General features: G+C 42.8%; 1 protein-coding gene across 9 annotated transcripts in view; it reads right to left on the bottom strand.

The window, feature by feature from the left end:
* LOC105357636 (uncharacterized) overlaps positions 1–20,431 on the bottom strand; it is a 545,012-nt gene that overhangs the window by 281,178 nt on the left and 243,403 nt on the right. For all 9 annotated transcript variants that reach the window (XM_078944705.1, XM_078944708.1, XM_023953741.2 and 6 more), the window contains 4 exons: positions 11,214–11,318; positions 5,576–5,740; positions 5,416–5,452; positions 3,810–3,921 (listed from right to left, as the gene is read on the bottom strand). In XM_078944705.1, the coding sequence (XP_078800831.1) occupies positions 3,810–3,921; positions 5,416–5,452; positions 5,576–5,740; positions 11,214–11,318 (419 nt within the window). The remainder of the gene's footprint in view (positions 1–3,809; positions 3,922–5,415; positions 5,453–5,575; positions 5,741–11,213; positions 11,319–20,431) is intronic.

The raw sequence follows: 20,431 nt of genomic DNA on the forward strand, positions 1-20,431 counted from the left end.
TTCATTTTCAATTTATCCCAGATGTGTGCAAATTTTGGTGAGTTTTCGGGTATGTGGCGGGGGTCAAATTTGCGATCAACGGATCCGTTAGAAACGGGAATAATAAACGAAGCAGAAACAATATAGAAGTTTTTGCAGTCAGGTGGCCTATGTATTTCAATGCGGCCTGTCTTTTACTATAGGCTGGGCATGTCTGTTTGGCTTTAAACCCGTCTTTTGAGGGCTTTTTTGGGCTTTTTTGTGTTTTTGTCGTCATTTTTGCGACTACAATTCTAACGTTTATGCGATGGTGTTGTGCGTGTGTGTGTGTATTTTTGTTGCGTTACACAATTGTCGTGTCGTTTTGTGCTTTGGGCGACTTTTGACCCCATTTTTTGGCGTTTTGACGCGTTTTTTTGACGTTCTGGACTTTTTGAGTGTTCGACCCTCGTACCAGTTACAATATGGTCCTTGCAGTCTATGACTGCTGCGGGCCATAATAATAATAATAATAATGAAACAAAGCAGAAACAATATAGAAGTTTTTGCAGTCAGGTGGCCTATGTATTTCAATGCGGCCTGTCTTTTACTATAGGCTGGGCATGTCTTTTTGGCTTTAAACCCGTTCTTTGAGGGCTTTTTGAGGCTTTTTTGTGTTTTTGTCATCATTTTTGCGACTACAAATTTGTCGTTTGTGTGGGGGTGTTGTGCGTGTGTGTGTGTATTTTTGTTGCGTTACACAATTGTCGTCTCGTTGTGTGCTTTGGGCGACTTTTGACCCCAGTTTTTGGCGTTTTGACGCGTTTTTTTGACGTTTTGGACTTTTTGAGTGTTCGACCCTCGTACCAGTTACAATATGGTCCTTGCAGTCTATGACTGCTGCGGGCCATAATAATAGATCAAACAACAGATTTGAGGGTGCAGAAACCTTAAAACAAACAAGTCCTAACTTTATTGACTTTGGGTTCTTACCTACATCATACATGACAATGCAATTTGATTCATGAATCAAGATCAACGATTCACAGATAAAACACAGATTCTTTGCTTTTACTATCATATGTTTGTACGACTGCTATATGTATGTATTCTTACTGGATGTATGAAAATTAAAATAATATAATGTACTTTTATAAAAATCTTAGATTTTTTTTAAAGCAGAATCATTTATTTCAGTACTTGATTCAGTAAACTAAACATTAGTCTCCTTTTTCATCAACTTGTAAAAACAATATAGTTTTACTTTGATAAAGAGAAGCTTCACTGACACTTTACTTTGAAGTTTTCTTTTCCCAGTGGCAGCAGTGCGGTGCTCTTGTTTTGTTTTTAGTTTAGAAACTTAAAATCCAACAATATTCTGCATTTTGGAGCAATAAATACGCTGTGCCTGAATTGTTTTTTTTTACTCATCATCATCATCATCATCATCATCATCATCATCATCATCATCATCAAGGCTCTTGCAGGGGGGGCGATGTCCCTTCCCGGTGCGTAGAGCCGACCAAAAAAACAAGGGTCTTCCATATTTTCTGGTCTCAGCTTGTCGGAATGCTTTAAGGTGGCACCCCCACTGTCCAACTATCCTGTGGAGGGCCGACAACCAACCCAGGAGAAACGTCCTTGTTACGAAACCGACCAGAAAACAAAGCCGGACTGCCTCAGCTTTCCCCTGACCAAAGAGTACTGCTTGACCTTTGTTTTTTTAATACACTCTACTATATTTATTAGAATTGCAAATCAGCTATCTTTGGTCTTTTTAGATCCTGCTTGTTCTTGGGGCGATTTTCCCTTCAGTTTTGTCTTCAGCAAGTGAAACGTTTGCTCAACAAAATTCAGGTCAGGTTATTGACTCGGCCAGTTACCAGATGTTTTCCAGGAGCCAAAGTGATGGACATTCTCCAAAAACTCCCAGACCTTCTGCTTTTCCTCCCATCTACCATCACCCTGATTATTGTTCAGGTTAGGACTAAACACCACACTGAAGCAATCAGAGGGAACAAAACTGGATTTTCTGGACCTCTTTTTCTTTTTAAAAAGCACTGGGAAAGCTGTCCTCATTTCTGGACCCATCCCCACACTCTCTCGAGGATCCACTAGATTCAGCAGGATCCTCTTCCTAAACACCTGGTTGCTGTCTGTCTCTTGCAAGTTTAGGTTTGGTTTTATTGATAATTTTAATCTTTTTTGAAAACGCCCTTCTTTTTATCAACCTGACGGTCTTCACCCCAGCCATTTCGGAACCAATATTATAACTGTTAATATCCAAAACACAGTGCATTGTTTTAAAGAGGACTGACTATTAACTCCCAATACTCCCCAAGAACCAATATCTGCAGTATCACAACAAAACTCTGTCCCCTCCTCCAGACCCCCCATCCAGATATCCAACAAACCATCAGCACCACTTGTCATCTCCACCATACCATCCATTATATCCAAATTATCTATTTACTTTAATAAACGTAACAGTACCAATATTAATCTTAAAACAGTGCACATCCAGAACTCGTCCAATCACCACCAATCCAGTCACAGCAATAAATCAATCGAACTGAATCTGGAACTCTTAAATGTTCACTCACTTTCAAAGGCAAGACTATTTCTCAAAGTTCATCGCAGACAAAAAGTCAAAGACAAAAATGTGAAGTCTTGGTTATCAATTCTGAAGCTGAGAGAGATAGGGGCCAATCTTATCTGTCAACCAACTCTATGACTACACGTGACACAGTAAGGAACCTCGGTGTGATTCCAGATGCAGATCTGAGCTTTCACCAACATGTGAACCAACTAACTAAATCTGCATTTTACCATCTGAGGAATATCGCCTGAGTGAGACCCTTTCTCTCTAGAGCCAGTGCTGAAATCTTAATCCATGCTTTTATTACATCAAGTGTAGATTATTGTAATGCCCTCCTTTCTGGTGTAAAGAAAACCCCTCTCAATCGCGTGCAGCTAGTCCAGAACTCTGCTGCATGGCTTTTAACGAGAACCAGGAAGAAGGAGCACATTACACCGATCTTAAAATCTTTGCACTGGCTCCCTGTCAGCTGTCCCTGTCAGGATTGATTTTAAGATTCTTTTAATAGTGTTCATGGCCTTAGTCCTTCTTTTATATCAGTATGAACCTCCTAGAGCCCTTAGGTCTTAAAATCAATAGAAAGGTGTGTCAAAACTTTGGGTCTGTACTGTATATTTCTTTGAAATCCTTACAATTCATTTTAAACGTTAGCAATTGTTTTGCTGTTTTTTTGCTTTTAACATATTTAGGAAATAAATTTTAAATATTTATAGTCATTTTGTTACATTTTAGAAAATATTGATAAATAATTTGATAATCTACTTAACCAATTTTTAAAAAAATATCTTAGCTCTGTTCTGTGCAGGAATTTTATCTTTTTACTCATATTGAGGTTAGTTAGTTTTTGAAGTTTGTAATGTTTCTGCAGATGGGATTACAGTTTCTTTATGTATTCTAAGACAAGTTCAACCCTTTAACACCAGAGCTTTAGCGCCTGTATTTACATTGTTTTGACTACTGTAGAGAAAAGCAACTTTGCACTGTTAGCCACACTTCACCTTAGTAATGTGTTGCATAACGGTGCAAAGCAGATAAGAAAAGCATTTCTTCGAGCCAGAATCACCGGATTCACGTGTATCATGTAAATGGTGAATGAAGAGTTATGGTAGGGTCACCATGCAGTGACATGTTTGCTGTTAATGGTTAAAACGATCTTTTCTTTATTTCCTTAAAAATAACGGTGATTCTTGGTATTGGTTTTGTTAATGATTTTATCTTCTCACTATGATGACATCAAAAGGCGGAGTCATACCTGCCGAGGAAGAAGGCAATGTAGAAGAGAGAGGAGAACATGGTGAAGAACTGGAAGGTGAACATTATGATGGTGAAGGTTTTCTCTCTGTCAGAACGGGACTTTGATTTGTCTGGGGAAAAAAAGAAAAAGAATCTGATGATCTGAGAACAAGAGATAATTAAAGCTGCAAGTGGTATTGAGCGACCCTTGATGCTTCCCGTAGCGCGCGGCACAGCACCACTAAAACCCACTTTGCTCTGCAAGTGCTCTAGTAAACCTCTTGCTTCACAAAACCTTATTTTGGGCCCTAAACCTTTATTTTATATTAAATGATTAATCAATTGTTGAACATTGTTAAATTTATTGATTTCTAATGATATTGTTTCACTTGCTCCAAAAATTGAAAAATTGACTCATGAATTTTCCTAATGTAACATAATCCTGCACATATTTTAACTTTTGATACTTGATCAAATTTTGCTAAGTAAATTTCTTGAAACAGTTTTTTCTTTTATTTTACTGATATAGTATTATTTTTATTAATCATATCAATGACTTTTATGAGTAACATAATCTGCATTTATTTTGGATAAATTATCTGCATTTGCCATGTTGATTTCTAAAAGTTATTTTTTCCATAACATTTTAAGTAATTCATCTTTGTCATGTGATTTATTGATACTTCAGGTTTCCTTATTCTGTCTGATAAACCAGATGAACCAGATAATGATAAATCGTGTAATAATATGGTTAAAGTATAACGGGGGATGGGATTATGTAAGTTTGATTCCTTCCAATCCTTTTCAAGCAATATTTAGTAATATGTCTAATTATCCTAAGTTTTGATTCTTGATTGTATGAATGGATAACGGAGGATTGGATGAGAACGAGGACCGCAGCAACAGCACCCCCTACAGGCGAAGCTGGTAGTGCCCCAGAACAATGGATCCCCAAGAGAAAACACTGGAGTAAGAAACATCAAATTAAAGATTGTAATTAAATAAAAAGAAATATCACAATATTACAAATTAAAAAGTAAATTGGTAAAATGAATAAAACATTACCTTAAGTATCATAGGTAAAATAACAATAAAAAGAATGGCATAAAAAAACAAATATAATAATAGTATGTGGAGAGGGGGGTACAATAAATAAATACGTAAATAAATAGCGAAATGTGATGCTGCTGGAGCCTATCCTGGCCACTTGTGGGTGGAGGCAGTGGACACCCTGGACAGGGTCGGTAGTTGGTTGCAGGGCCACAATCACACACCCGTTCACACTCACACCTATGGACAATTTAGAATAACCAATGAAGATATGAAGCATGTGTTTGGACGGTGGGAGGAAGCTAGAGAGAGAACGGGTCCCCCATTGGTGTCCTGTTTCGGGTCCCCCAGCCGGGACTCAAACTGGGGACCTTCTTGCTGTGAGGCAAGGGCGCTAACCGCTGCACCACCGTGCAGCCCCGTTTTTATTTATTTATATATATATAAACACAAATACATTTATATATAAATATACGTCTGAAGGAATTATTATGATGAGTGTCACAAACGATCAAAATTCTTCATGATGACAAACACATTCTTGGTTCTAATGTTGTGTAGCTGTTGGATCTCACCTAATTCAGACAGTTTTAGTGACACCAATCTGTTGACCTGCAGGAAGGAATTAGAGAGTCTAAGTCCACAAAAGGTAAATTAAATCCATTTGGTTGGTCATTCATTGAAGTTTATAGTGAAGATAAGAAATCTTTGACCTGATTGTGAGTGGATACAAACCCTATTCATGATCTGGATGGCGATGGTGTGCAGCACAGCTCCAAAGATTGAAACCAAGGTGTTGGCGTTCTCTTTTATGAATTGCCACGTACTTTCAAGCAGCTGGGGACGGACCGTGACTCGAAACACCACAAAAGCAGGAACAAGTCCAATGATCAACAGCATCTGCAACACAACAGCAGAATAATCACAATTTAGAAGCTCACAAAAACTAGGTAAATCTCCTACATCTTAGCAACAGTTTCAGGGTTATTAAGTAGGTGTGAGTTTAATTTCCATAATTTATTTAGCTTTTTTTATAGATAATTGAAGGGTCAGAGAGAGGTGGTCCTATAAGTCTATTTTTCTTTTTATTCTTTTTTTTCAGGTATCACACTCTGTCCTGTATCCTGATTGGCTGAAGACCTTGTTAATCAATCTCCCCCATGCCATGTAGAGAAATGCACAGCTCTTCAGATCTACAAAAATCTTTGATTGGAATCAGATATTTGTTTTCATTTTACAAAATTGTCTATGAAAGTTTGAACTTTTAGAATTTAAACAAGAGAAAAATTGTTCCTAGGTGAGACTGTCAGAGTGAATGTGTGTGATTGTGGCCCTGCGACAGACTGGCGAACAGTCCAGGTTTTTTTTTTAATAGGAGTTTTACAGCTTTAAAACATTTATAATCCTACTTCTGGGATTTCACCATTCAATTCAATTCAATTTTACTTGTATAGCCCAAATTCAGAGCAACAGTCGTCTCAATGGGCTTTCGTATAGTTAATTGAAAAAGTTAAACAAAAAATCAAAAAGATTATGAATACATAGAATTCAATAGTAAAATACTCAATTGAAATAACAAACTGACTAAGCTAAACTGGACATCCCTGCCCTTAGACCCCCCTTCGCGGTAAGGAAAAACTTCTAAAAAGAAAACAGATTCCGGAAAAAAATGAAGAAACCTCAGGGGTGCCCACATGAAGGAGGGATCCTCCCCCAGGACGGACAGGTGATTTACCAGAACTCATAGAGAAGAATTAACTTATCTAAATCTACAACTACATATTTTGAGTCCAGCAAACGAGCTTCATCCAGCCAGGTCAGGTGTAGGAGCAGCAGCAGAGACGAGGTACACGGTCAGGAACAGGATCATGTATGAGCCAACTGGAATTTGGAAGCACTCCCGCTCCCCAGGACGGGGAAAGAGGGACAATACATGAATCACTGCACCAAACAGAGGCATGGAGAACTAAATGATGAATAATGATCAAGAGAAGAGAAGCGAGGAAGGGGGGGTGGGGGGGGGGGCTTGTCGGCCCTGTCCTGTGGGGGGGCGTTCTGTGGGGGAGGGGGGCCCACTATTGGTACAGGACTTGGGGGGGGTTGACGGGTTGGGGTCTCCGCTGAGGTAATCGGCGGTTGCCCCGGCCGGTTGGCTGCCTCGGTCCCGTCCAGGCCTGACCAGATTGCTTTCTGGTTCTTCTCTCTCTGTGTGGGGTGGGTGGTGCTGGGCCTGGGGTGTCGGCGCCTCCGGGGGTGGGGCCCCTGGGCTGGGGGGACCTGGCCCCTATGCTGGGGGTAGGGTGGGGGACAGCTGCTTGACCACCGGGGGACAGTCTACCAACCTACCCCCTTGAGGGGTGGGGGTTTTAGCCTGCGTTGCACCTTGGGGGGGGGGGGGGGGGGGGGGCTACTTGGCAGTGGTCCCCCTCCCATGGTTGCCGTATGGAGTGGGCCCCCCTTCTTTCAGTTTTATTTTTACCTTAGACATGTAGGGCCCTTTGTAGGGGGGGTGCTTGGACATCACTGCCAGCAAGCAGTAGATGTCCTCCTAGCACCCTTTAACCGCACCTTACACATTACGGGCCCCTTGGTGGAGAGGGTGAGGGGACGTCACTGTGAGTAATCAGGAGATGTCCCCTTTGTGCCCTACCCGCCAATTTTAACTGCACCTCCCTTAGTACACACACCCCTCCCCCCTCAAAATATACATTCCAACATAAACACACACACACATGCACACACACCCTCACAAATACACACACACGCACACACATTTTGCAAGGAAGGTGAGACCTAGGACCATCTGTCCCCTACCCCTTCCCTGGTGTGGGGTACGGGGCCCTTGGCCACGGCGGGCGTGTCCCCTGGGTGCCGGTTTCCCTGGGCCCGGCGGTCCTCTCTCAGCACGGGGAGGGGGTTCACATTACACCTGAGCCGGGGGTGTCCGTGTCCCTGGGGGGTGGGTTCTGGTCCTTGCCTCTGACCGCTGGACCCTGCCAAATTTCCAACTGTGGCCTAGCCTGGTCGGGCCATGTTTACAACACCCCTTGTGGGCCCCCCTTTTCCCCGGGGTGCTCCCATCCTGGGCATGGGCGGCTGGCCCCTACCTTGCTCCACCCTGGACCAACCGTGGGCCGGGTGGGTGGCTGCCTGGAATGCGGAGTGGGTCTCCCTTGGGGGGTCCTGGCTCATACCTGGCGTCTTGGGCTGTGGGCACCCTTCTCGGGTGGGGTCCTGCGTTGGGCTCTCCCGGCGCAGCGGGGGGGGGGCTGCTCTCCTGGTTGGGCTGGGGCGGCACTCTCTTTCCCCCCATGCCTCCCTGCTCTCTGGCTCTGGGGGCCTCGCAGTAGTCCTGCTGGCCCTGGCCTGGGTGGCAGATGTGGGCGCCCGGGGGGCGGTTGTTCTCTCCCTGCTGCCATATGGTGTTGGGGGGTTCTGTCTGCCGTTGCTGCTGCGGCGGGGGTCTTGGTGTGGGAATGGATGGGCACTCCCCCTCCCTTTTTTCACATTCCATCATCCATTTTAGAAGAACATAAACACTCACCTGAGCACAGGTGTTAGCTCACCTTTGCACTAATAGTTTGCATGATTGAATGAATGAAATATTTCACACTAGTTGGTTTTAAGGCATAAGTATGCGTGTGAACACTATCTGTATTGTGTACATGTTGACATGTGGACATTTTTGCAGCTAGCAGGTGTGTTTATAACATTTGAGTGTGTGTGTGGACAGGCCCCGCCCTTTGAGATTTGTAATACATCTGAACCTTACCGTAATGATAAACAACCAGTAAACTTGCTTCTCTATGCTGCTTCATGGTCTTACCCCCCCTCCTATTATCACCCTCCTACCCCCCCTCTCTCTGACATCCCTCTCTCTTCTTCCCTCCTTTCCTTTTCCGTCCGGTCCAACACCAAAGATTTTCAAACATGATTGAAATTAATAAAGTCTGGCCTCTATAAAAGGGGTTTATTCAGACATACCTTTGGTTTGTCTGAAGATTAATAACCCCTGTTGTTAAAATAAAATATGTCCAACACAAGAGGCCCTCAGTTCTCATCTGCCTGTCCAGCTGTTGGACAGGACAAGTTAAAAAGTTAAAAGATGTTAGCAGCGTGTCCTAAGAGTTCCTTAAGAAGTCTCCAGCTTGTTCAGAACGCAGCAGCTAGATTGTTAGCTGGAACTAGCAGAAGAGATCACATCACTCCTGTGTTGGTTTCACTTTATTGGATCCCAGTTGATTCTAGAATCCAGTTCAAGATCCTCCTGTTAACCTATAAGGCCTTACATGGCATGGCCCCGTCCTACATTAACAACCTCATAGTCCCTTACCACCCAAACAGGACACTTCACTCACTAAATGCAGGACTGCTTGTGGTTCCTAGAATCAGTAAAAGTACTGAGGGGGAGGGCCCAACGCAGGGCCCCACCCGAGAAGGGTGCCCACAGCCCCTGACGAGTACCTCATCACCACCCAGGAGTTCTGGGCATCCCCCCGCCCCAACCCCAGGTACGACCCAGGACCCCCCAAGGGAGACCCGCTCTGCGCTCCAGGCAGCCACCCACCCGGCCTACGGTTGGTCCAGGAAGGAGCAAAGCAGGGGCCAGCCGTCCCCACCCAGGAAGGGGTCACCCCGGGGAAAAGGAAATTTGGCGGGGCCCGGCACTCAGGGACAAGGGCCAGAACCCCCCCACAGGGACACGGACACCCCCGGCTCAGGTGTAATGTGAACCCTCTCCCCGCGTGGAGAGAGCACAGCCGGGCCCAGGAAACCGGCACCCAGGGGACACGGCCACTGTTGCCAAGGGTCCAGTACCCCCCACCAGGGATGGGGTAGGGGACAGATGGTCATAAGTCCCACCTTCCTTGCAAAATGTGTGTGCGTGTGTGTGTGTTTATGTTTGAATGTATATTTTGAGGAGTAAAGGGTGTGTGTACTAAGGGGGTGCAGTTAAAATTGGCGGGTAGGGCACTGAGGGGACATCTCCTGATTACTCACAGTGATGTCCCCTCACCACCAAGGGGCCTTAAAGGGGCCACGATGTGAGGTTTTGTTTATAGATAGACAGACAGACAGACACACACACACACATGCTTGTCACTGCCACATCCACCACAATGGCTTTCCTCTGTTCTTTATCCACCACTACAATGTCTGGTTGGTTCTCCATTACCATCCTATCAGTCTGGATCTGGTTCAGAGTTTACTGCACTCCTCTGTATAAGGCCCCACTTCGGTGGAACTATGGACGTGGAACATTCCGTAAATTCTTAGTGGCCAATATTGATGCTTTTAGGCTTCTGCTACAGGAGCCCAGGTGGTACAGAGTCAGTCAGCTGTTTGTCAATGCTCACATCCCCACTTGTAATGCTCTACTACGTAAGCTAACATACAGCCTCATGGAACGCCTGAACAAATCTAAAAACACAATTATAATGTCTCTGACTGATTCCAAATAAAGCTCCTGCCGCTACACTTCCGCCTTAAGGAAACACTGGATAGAGCGATTATACTCTTTTTAATTTTAATTTTATTTTATTTTATTATGTATCTTGCATTTTTATCTTCTTCTATGGACCACATCCAAGTCTGAAATAAAGTGAATTATTATTATACTCTGTGACCTGATCTAGAGGAGTGTCATCAAGAGTGGAGATATTGGGAGGATTTGAAGGAGGATTTGAAGGAACGCGTCCCTTCTTGCCAAACCACAAGATTTTGTCTTGAAAACATTTAGGTCCAGATGCAGTCTAGAGAAGGCATCACATTAAAATGTGATGAAGCAGTGTGAAGGAAGGTGACAGAGTAAAGGAAAGCACCTGAATATGCCAAAGATGATTCTTTCTTCCTCACAGTTTGCACTGCAGCGCTGAATCTCTGCTTTCACACATGCAGACGTAAACATGTTTTTCACAGCTCATCACCATGACAACTGTCTTTTTTCAGAGTATTTTACACGTCACTCTGACCCATCAAGCAGGTCAATGTCAAATTTGAAACTTTTCAGTGAAATTCAGTGAACTTATGATCACTTTGCCTTCAGCATTTTGACAGAACCTATGAGCCTCTGCACGGCCTCCAGCGTTCAAACTTTAGCTTGAATGAATTTAACCTTAGTGCTGTTTGAAGTTGGGGAATATGTTTTATTTAACGTTTTTGGTGGGGACATGTTCCCATAACTGTTAAGCTTGTTTGTCCCAGTTTTAGAAAGGTGCATTTGTGGTCAAAATCTCAACAAGAACAGGACAGACAAGAGCTTCAAATTGAAACAAACCCATTTGATGGCAAAACTACAAGCTAGTTCCTTCTGTATACATTCATATGTGGTGGAGTTGTCGATTAGTGCAGACGGTGTGAAAGTGTGACTCACCATGACAGTAACCCCGGCCAGGAGCACCATGTGCCATCCAAAGGAATAATAGCGCTTTTTGGGTTTGCAGTCTGGATCATTAACGAGCTCCAAAACGAGTTCCTCCTGATGACAGAGATTCATGCAGATGTTACAGACAAAACACATCCATGGAAGGAAAGTCTAGACTGACTTGGAAGCTTTTCTCAGAGATGAAGTCTAACAAAACAGCAGACAGGTGGCTCACTGATGATCACCTGGGGGGTATTCAGGAAGCATGTTTAAACTAGCCTTTTAAACTAATTAGTTTCTAAACTAACTAGTTTAAAATCCGCCTGAACATGCTTAGTCTGGGTATGTCGGTTAAAAAAGACCGGATATGAGTTGGCGTAAATACGCTCGACTTGGTAACCCTGGGTTAATGCACGTGCATGTCAAGTACATAAAGACATTCTCAATGGATCGCCGATTTCTGGAGTCATCATGGAAACGCGTGGAGAAAAAAAGGGAGAGCTATACTTCAGTGAGACAGAGTCGGAAATTAATGACGGGTTATGAAGATTACACGTCCATCAATAAAGTAACACGGCTGCATCATCAGCAAAAAGAGTTTCTGCTTGTAGTTAAAGAACAGACAAAGTAATCGCCCGAGTTTCTGATCTTATTTCTATTTTCCTTGTGACGCATATATATATGTAACTTAACCAATTTAGCCACCTTAAATGAATTACTTCTATTGGTAACAAGTAATTGACTTAAATTTAATAAATCTAATTTCTTAAGTCTATAAAACTCAATAATTGTTTATACAACTCAATTTTACATATTTATCTAACTAAATGTCATATTACTTCAATTTAATTAATATTTTTTCCATCTTAATGAATTATAATTCTTGAAGTCTCATATGTCTAAATTTGAGCCGGCAGATATTCTCATTTTTATAACAAGAAAAAGAAAGAAACAATTTGGTAATAGTGCATATTCATGTAGGAATTTTCCAACATTACCACTACAGTATCTGTGTGTAGGGGTGCTTTATAAACTCATCATTCTCTCCCTCCCTCTCACTCATGGTGCAGAGACTAAAGCAAAGTAGGACAAAATAACTGACAAAACACAGTAAAACAGCTAATCAACTAAACACATTTGGTCAAAAAACCACACTTAAAGCCAAATCCGTCCAGGGAGGCAAAGGGAATGGTATCCCACAATCCCTTGCGTTGCCGATCTGACAGCAGCACCGAAGTTACACCTGCTTTATTGAATTAATTTGAAAGAAAGTAAAATAAATGTCTGATAACTACATGTTATTTTTAAACGGACTTAACAAAAAAATATATTTTTAATGAATTTAACTGAAGCAAATAATTAAGTTAGATTAAAGTAAAAAAGTTTATTTTTCCAACATCCGTATGTGATCTTGTCATACTCTCACGGTGGAAAAAGTATTATCTGAGCTTCAGTGACGTGCAGTGAGGTTAATGGCTGGTGAGGCACTGACGTCATCAGTCAGATGTACAAACATGAACCATACTGAGTAACTAATTCACCATTTGATTGACAACAGTTAACATGTTTTGTTTAAAATATCATTTCAACATGGTTTTTTTCATATACAAACTGCAGCATAGAAAAAAGCACAAACCTTATTATCGTCTTACCTTTACTTGTAAATAAAGCCCATACGCCGCTCCTTCTGAAGAAAATGACTTGCCGCTTGCTTTCACTTATTCTATTATTTTTTAGCTTCATAATCTCAGGGCTCACCGGCGCCCCCTAACATGAGGCATGAGAACTGCTGGCCTCACCCAGCGGCTTTTTTGCCGGCGTTTAGCACTCAGCACAAGAAACACGTCCCTCACATACAGTTATTTATAATAACAAACACTGTACATCATATACATCTGCTAAATTATGTATACTCAGCTAATATAGTACAAGTGATTGAACCCACATACAGAGAAACAGCAGTACCGTCTGACTGCATAGGTATTGCCCAAGGTGAGGCTCAGCGGGCTGGTGCCTCATCGCACGTCACTTCTTAGTATCTGAACGGCAAATGCGGAAATTCAGCGATTTTGAAAAGAAAAAACACCCAAAAATGTTACATTTAAATGGAAAACGACTGCAAAGCACAAATTACTGATTAAATATAATATTTGAATTTATTTTTTCTCTTTTCTTCCCATAATGACAGGTGAGGCACAGCCCCACCTGCCTCTCCTGACTGCACGTCACTGCTGAGCTTCTTCATCCACTAAATCATCTTCAAATGAACACGCCATGCTCCTTCACCTCTCTGAAAACAAACTGACCTTCAACTAAACCTGCTCCGGACCAGGTTATGTTCAGAGCATGAGTTGCCATGGCAACTGGACCTACCCAGAAACATGCCTCTATTTCTGGAACCGAAAGCTGAGGTTATCCACTTCCTTAGCCTCAAACTTACCGTGGTAACTAGCATAACCTGCTTTCTGGAATACCCCCATGCAGGTTATCCTGAGAATCTCCACAACACAGAACCTCACAGCAAACACAAACCAACTTGTTGAACAAAAATCATACCAGCTCTGATAAAATGACATAAGATTTGGTTTTCACAGGAATTGCAGATATTTTACATGACAAACGGATTCTTCCACATACTGGTCTGTTTTTAAACAGCTTAGGAATAAACTTCTCTTATGAAAAAGGCCAAATCAGAATATTTTTTGTCTGTCACTACTGACAACCTTAATAACCCATGGAAATTCTGGAAAGTGATCAAGTCTCTTTCTGTGACTAAAATTATTCAAGCTCTTCCTACGTCTGTTGTTAACGATTCAGTCGTAGTTAATGATAAAACTGAGCTCCTAAATTGCTTTAATGAGCATTTTTTATCATCAGGTTCTTTGTTTGATTCTGCAGGAAAGTCTTCAACAAATTCCTGCACAGAATCCTCTATGGTTTCTGGGGACCCATTTAACTTTGTACCTTTTACTGTGCATGAAGTGCATGAAGCTTTAAAGGCATTGGATCACAGAAAACCTCCTGGCAACACTTTATGGAGCCTTCCTTTTTTAAACTTGCAGCAGATTTGATTGCAGAACCACTTACAATGCTTTTTAATGTTTCAGTCAAAACTAAAGAAATTCCATCAATTTGGAAATCAGATTTTGTTTTGCCTTCATTAAAAGGAGGTGATCAATCTGTGCTGCTCACCAATATCACATTTATGTGTTCTATCCAAAATTCTGGAATCTTTAGTCCGTGTTGAAAGAGTACCAACCCCACTACTATGAAGGTGATAAATGACATTAAAGCATTAGAGACTACAACAATGAAGTGCAACTACTTTTCATGATTTGTACAATTTAAATGTTTGTTTTATATGGCGTTCCAAACAGGAAGTACCCACTTCCTGTTAGGTAAGTAGGTGGAGCCTGACTTAGTGCTGTCATGCCATTAATTATTTTGTGCAATTAATTATCACAACCTGTCATTAATTCATCTAATGTAATTGCAATTATTTTTACCCTAATAATTGCTTTGAAAAGCCTAATTTTGAGGTATTTTAATTTAAATTGGTTACATTGAAGCACAGTAAAAGATAAAGATAAAACTAAAAAAAGTGACTTTGCTGAAGCAGCTGTTCAATCTGGAAATAACATTAAATCTCTGTAATCAATTAATCACGATTAACGTCATAATTTGACACCCTTTAGTTTGATTGACAGATTCTCTGAGCTTGCTTTCAAGGCTTTCCAACAAGTTCACTCCTGATTGGTGAGACAATGTTGACTCAGATCAACTTGAACCAATCACCTCTTAGTAACATTATTTGGTACCAACTTGGTGAAGTCTGTATGCAGAAAAATTAATTTGAATTGACTTTATTCATTTGTAAATGGAAGTAAACCATTTTCTATATATGACGTAAAACTCAGCATGTCCAGTTCTTTTTTTACAGTCAATGGTTTAAAGCAATGAAAAGTTGTATTTAAGACAGACATGTCAAAGGTAAAACCAAATATTTTTGTCTTATTGTTTTGGGAAATTTTCCACATGGCGAATAAACATTTGCATCAAATGAGTCATGTTTATTAGCTCTCCTTTTGGTGAATTTCTTTTGTCCTCCTCTACCGTCTGCATGTTAGGTAAACAAGCATGAGACAGCTCTTGTCAGAAGTCAAAGCACTGTCTCCTTGCCTGGTCACCGGCGGGAGCAGTCTCCAGAGTACTGAATACACTTCATCTCCCAGCATACTTCCTGTATGCCACTCACCTGACTTTCATTCACTCAACCAACCCTCATTACATACTATCCCCATCTCTCCTCTGATGATTTCATGCTTGTTATTGACCCCTATCTGCCTGATGCTGATTTAGCTATGTGGAATTTTAGCTGAGCTAATAAAGCTGCTGCATTTGGATCTAGCCATCTGCCTGTTCTTGTGACACCCCTGCGGTCATGTTACCTGTGTAGCATGTAATTTTAGCTGATGAAACAGTGGAACATGCTGCGATTTTGAACAGTATCCAGAAAAAAACTAGATGATAAACCTGTTGGACTTACAGCAGCAACAGAAAGTTTAATAAAAAGTGATGATTTGGAGCACTGTAGCTACACACCAGTAGCACTCACTCCGATCATTATAAAGTGCTTTGAGAGAGTGATGCTGACCCACATTCAGAGCAGCATTCCAGACACACTAGACCCCCTCCAGTACGCATACCAGCCCAACAGGTCCACCTTGGATGCCATTACCTCCCTCTCACACCTGGAGAATAAGGACTCCTACATCAGGATGCTCTTTATTGACAACACTTCTGCATTCAGCTCGGCCGTTCCTCACAAACTCGCCCACAAACTGTTCTCCCTTAGAATACACCCCATCATCTGTGACTGGCTCCTGGACTTTCTGACTGGCAGGCCTCAGTCTGTCAGAATAGGGAACAGGACTATAGCCAGCATCATCACGAACACTGGCACACCACAGGGCTGTGTTCTCAGCCCCATCCTCTACACTCTGTTCACCCATGACTGTGTGGCCTCTCAGAAGGACAACATCATCCTGACGTTAGCTGACGACACTGCTGTGATAGGACGCATCATTGGTGGGGACGAAGCAGCCTACAGGAGGGAGGTGGCCAGTCTGGTGACATGGTGTGAGGACAACAACCTCACCCTCAACACAGACAAGACAAAGGAGATGATGGTGGACATGAGGAAGGAGAGAAGGAACCCTCATCAGCCGCTTCTTATCTGGGGTCTGGAAGTGGAGAGGGTGAGCAGCTTCAAATATCTGGTGATCCATCTCAGCCAGGACCTCACCTGGACACTAAACACGTCACAGCTGGTGAAGAAAGCTCATCAGCGGCTGTACTTTCTGAGGAGGCTGAGGAGGTTCGGCATGTCCCCAAAGATCCTCAGCAACTTCTACAGCTGCATGGTTGAGTCCATTCTGACCAGTTGCATCACAGGGTACGGCAGCTCTACCGCCATGGACCGCAAATGCCTGCAGAGAGTGGTGAAGACTGCGTCCAAGATCATCAGGACTCCTCTTCCCTCGCTGCAGAGCACATACAAACGCAGGGTCTGCAGGAGAGCTGCCGCCATCGTCAAGGACCCCACCCACCCGCAACGAGAACTGTTCACTCTCCTCCCCTCAGAACGGAGGTATAGGAGTGTGAAGTGCAGGACCACCAGACTCAAGAACTCTTTCTTTCCCTTTGCCATCAGGTTCCTGAACAGCTGAAAGGAGTCTGCAACAACAAACTGCACCTTTGCACATACTCATTGTTCGCTACTATTATTGTCACTTTTGCACATTTGCACTTTTAGAATTGCCACTCGACATCTTGTGTTTTTGTGTGTATGTTGTGTGTGAATTGTTTCAGTTTCCTCTATACTTTTGTCATTCGGAGCAGACAGCAAAGAAAGAATTTAATTGTGCGTTTCTTTCGGGGTCACGGGGCTGCCGGAACCTATCCCGGTGGGATAGGTTGTTGGCTGTTTAGCCGTTAGGTTGTTCAGCCACCCTCATTGCTAAAAAAAGTAAAGACCCAGCTGACTGTGCCTCATACAGACCAATCTCACTCTTGAATACAGACACAAAGATCTTGGCTAAGGTGCTGGCTTGTAGGTTGGAGAATATCCTCCCTATAATTATCTCAAAGGGTTAACCAGGTTTCGTTAAACACAGGCATCTATATTTTGATAAACGCCGGTTACTTAACATAATGTACACCTCTCCCAGGGGGGGGGGGGGTCCCTGAGTGCGTTGTATCTGTCGATACTGAAAAAGCTTTTGACAGGATAGAATTCAACTTCATTTTTTCAGTGCTTGATAGATTTGGCCCCTTTGATTTACACAGAGGAACTCGCCAGGGGTGCCCTCTTAGCCCTCTGCTCTTTGACCTAGCTATTGAGCTGCTTGCTGCAGCCCAACGAGGCTGTAAAGACATAACTGGTATTCTAAGGAACTCCAGAGAAAATAAAGTCTAGTTGTATGCTGATGACCTTCTGATTATTATTTCAAACCCAGGGACCTCACTGACTTTAGCCCTGTCAGTTTGATAACTGTCTGGTTACAAACTGTATCTCAGCATAAATGGGCTCTTTTCCATCAATAATCAAGCGTTCGGTCTGGACTATTCAAACTTACTTTTTATAGTGGAAAAACACAAATTCGCATTTCAGTCAGTCAACTCATGCAGTAAAAAATTTATTTCACATCTTTTTTTGGCTTTCACATTCTTTGACATTCACTTTCCTTTAAGTTAGCATTTCGCATCTTTTCTCCTGTGACGTCATTTCCGGGTAAGCGTATTCCACTGTTCTTGGTAGTGCTTGACTGAGGCTATCTTGTTTGGCACTAGCCTGACTACTATTGCTCACTTTTAGTGTTATTTTGTTTAATATTCACACTCACTTCTAGCACATTTTAGTAGTGAAAACACTACTGTTAAACCGCTTGGTGTTCACTTTTCTCAGTGTGCTAAATAAACCACTTCTCTTTACCTAAACACTGCTAGCCTAGCTTAGAACCTAGCATGGCCACCACTCCTTCTGCCTTTCCCCCTCTCTCCTGCTCCATGTGCCATATGTTTAGTGAGGATCCTGCCTCCTTTAGTGAAGACAGCGGTAGGTGTGTTATGTGTAGTCTTGTGTTAGACTTGGAGGCCAGGCTGGAGCAGTTAGCACAGTGGAAGCTAAGCTGGCTAGCCAGGTCGTTATTCGTAGCGCGGGCCGCGCTACCAGGGCTAACTTAGTTAGCACCCCAGCGTCTTCCCAGCAGCCGGGAGACAGTCAGGGGTTTGTACCGGTTGGGAGGAAACATAGTGCTAAACGCAAAAACTTAGAGCACCCGAGACTCCACGTTAGTAATAGGTTCTCCCCCCTCAGCGACACACCCGCTGAACACTCAACTCTGGTTATCGGCTCTTCTGAAGTTAGAAACGTGGAGCTCCCAGCGGCTACAGTCAGGTGTTATCCGGGGGCCAGAGTTGGTGACATTGAGGGGAACCTTAGGATGTTAGCTCAGAGTAAGTCCAGGTTCCGTCGAGTCGTGATTCACGCAGGCAGTAATGATGCCCGACGGAGGCAGAGGTGGTTAATTTAAACGTAGCTTCGGTGTGTAAACTGGCTAAGACGATGTCCGACACTGTAACTTTCTCTGGTCCCCTGCCAAACTTAGTCAGTGATGAAATGTACAGCCGCTTTTCATCATTTAACTGCTGGCTTTCTAGATGGTGCCCAGAAAACGGCGTTGGTTTTGTGGATAACTGGAGCGCGTTTTGGGGGAAGCCCGGTCTCATGCGGAGAGATGGCGTCCATCCCACTCGGGACGGTGCCGCTCTTCTTTCTAGAAACATTTCTGCTAGCCTTAGTCTGTTAACCTGACAACCCACAGACGAGACCCGGGCGCAGAGCAGCAGTGTAAAACGCTCCTCTGAGCCTCCCTTAGGGTTAGTGCCGGTGCAAAACCCATGCAGGGAAAGTCAAGCAGGTTCGAGCTTTAGCTTATGTGCTGAAAGACAAATGAAAGCAGCGCATCATAGAAACCTTAAAGTGACAGACAGCAGTTCTCACAAGCAGAATTATGATGTCATTAAATGTGGTTTATTAAACATTCCATCCATTTCCTCTAAGTCCCTCTAAGTTAACGAGTTAATCATTGATAACAACCTTAGTCTTCTAGCCTTAACAGAAACTTGGCTCCAACAGGATGATTATGTTAGACTGAATAACCCCCCACCCCCACCCCACTTATGCTAAGTATCAGAAATCCAGGATTTCAGGGAAAGGAGGTGGTTTGGCAGTAATATCACAGTCTAGCTTAATTCTCAGCCGTAAAATTAAAAATGCTTATAATTCCTTTGAAAGCATCATATTGTCTATAAATCACCCAAACAGAAAGACTCGAAAACCTGTTTTATTCATAATTGTTTACCCCCCCCCCGGCCTGTATTCAGAATTTCTAACTGAGTTTTCTGACTTCCTATCGACTATTGTCTTAGATTCTGATCAAACTATAATATTAGGGGATTTTAATATTCATGTTGATGACCCCAATGACTGTCTAGGAAAGGCTTTTGCAGCTTTATTAGATGATGTTGGTTTCACCCAAAGTGTGAATGAACCCACTCACTGTCATAAGCACACCCTGGACCTTGTTCAGTTAAAACACACAGTTCAGCCAGTACTTAGTGATATTCTGAGAAAATACTCTGAGACCAGCTCCCATAGCATCAGTCCTAGTATAAATGACCACTTTGTTAATGATGCCTTACAAGCCCTCAGGAGTAAACTTGGTGTTGTTGCCCCCTTGAAACAAAACCGAGTAGCACCGTGGTTTAACGCTGAAACTCGTTCTCTTAAACAAGAAACCCGTAAGTTGGAAGGAGAATGGCGCCGCTCCGGTTCAGAGCAGTCTCTGGATATCTGGAAACTTAGCCTATTAAATTATAAAAAAGCTCTGCGTAGAGCTAGAAGCCAGTACTATTCAACCTTAATATCAGAGAATGGAAACAATCCAAGATTTCTTTTTAGCACTATTGCTAAATTAACTCGCAGTCAGAGCTCAGTAGAACCACATGTTCCTGTTTCTCTCAGCTCTGATGATTTTCTTACATTTTTCGATAGTAAAATCTCAAATATTAGACATAAGTTAAATCAAGTTATTCCTACTATCAGCCCAGAACAGGCTGAAGCGGTAGAAATGGAGGCATCCATAGAAACCTCTGTAACATTA

The sequence above is a fragment of the Oryzias latipes genome, chromosome 3, assembly GCF_053564925.1.
Source record: "Oryzias latipes strain Hd-rR chromosome 3, Olatipes_Hd-rR_3.1".
Lineage (NCBI taxonomy): Eukaryota > Metazoa > Chordata > Actinopteri > Beloniformes > Adrianichthyidae > Oryzias > Oryzias latipes.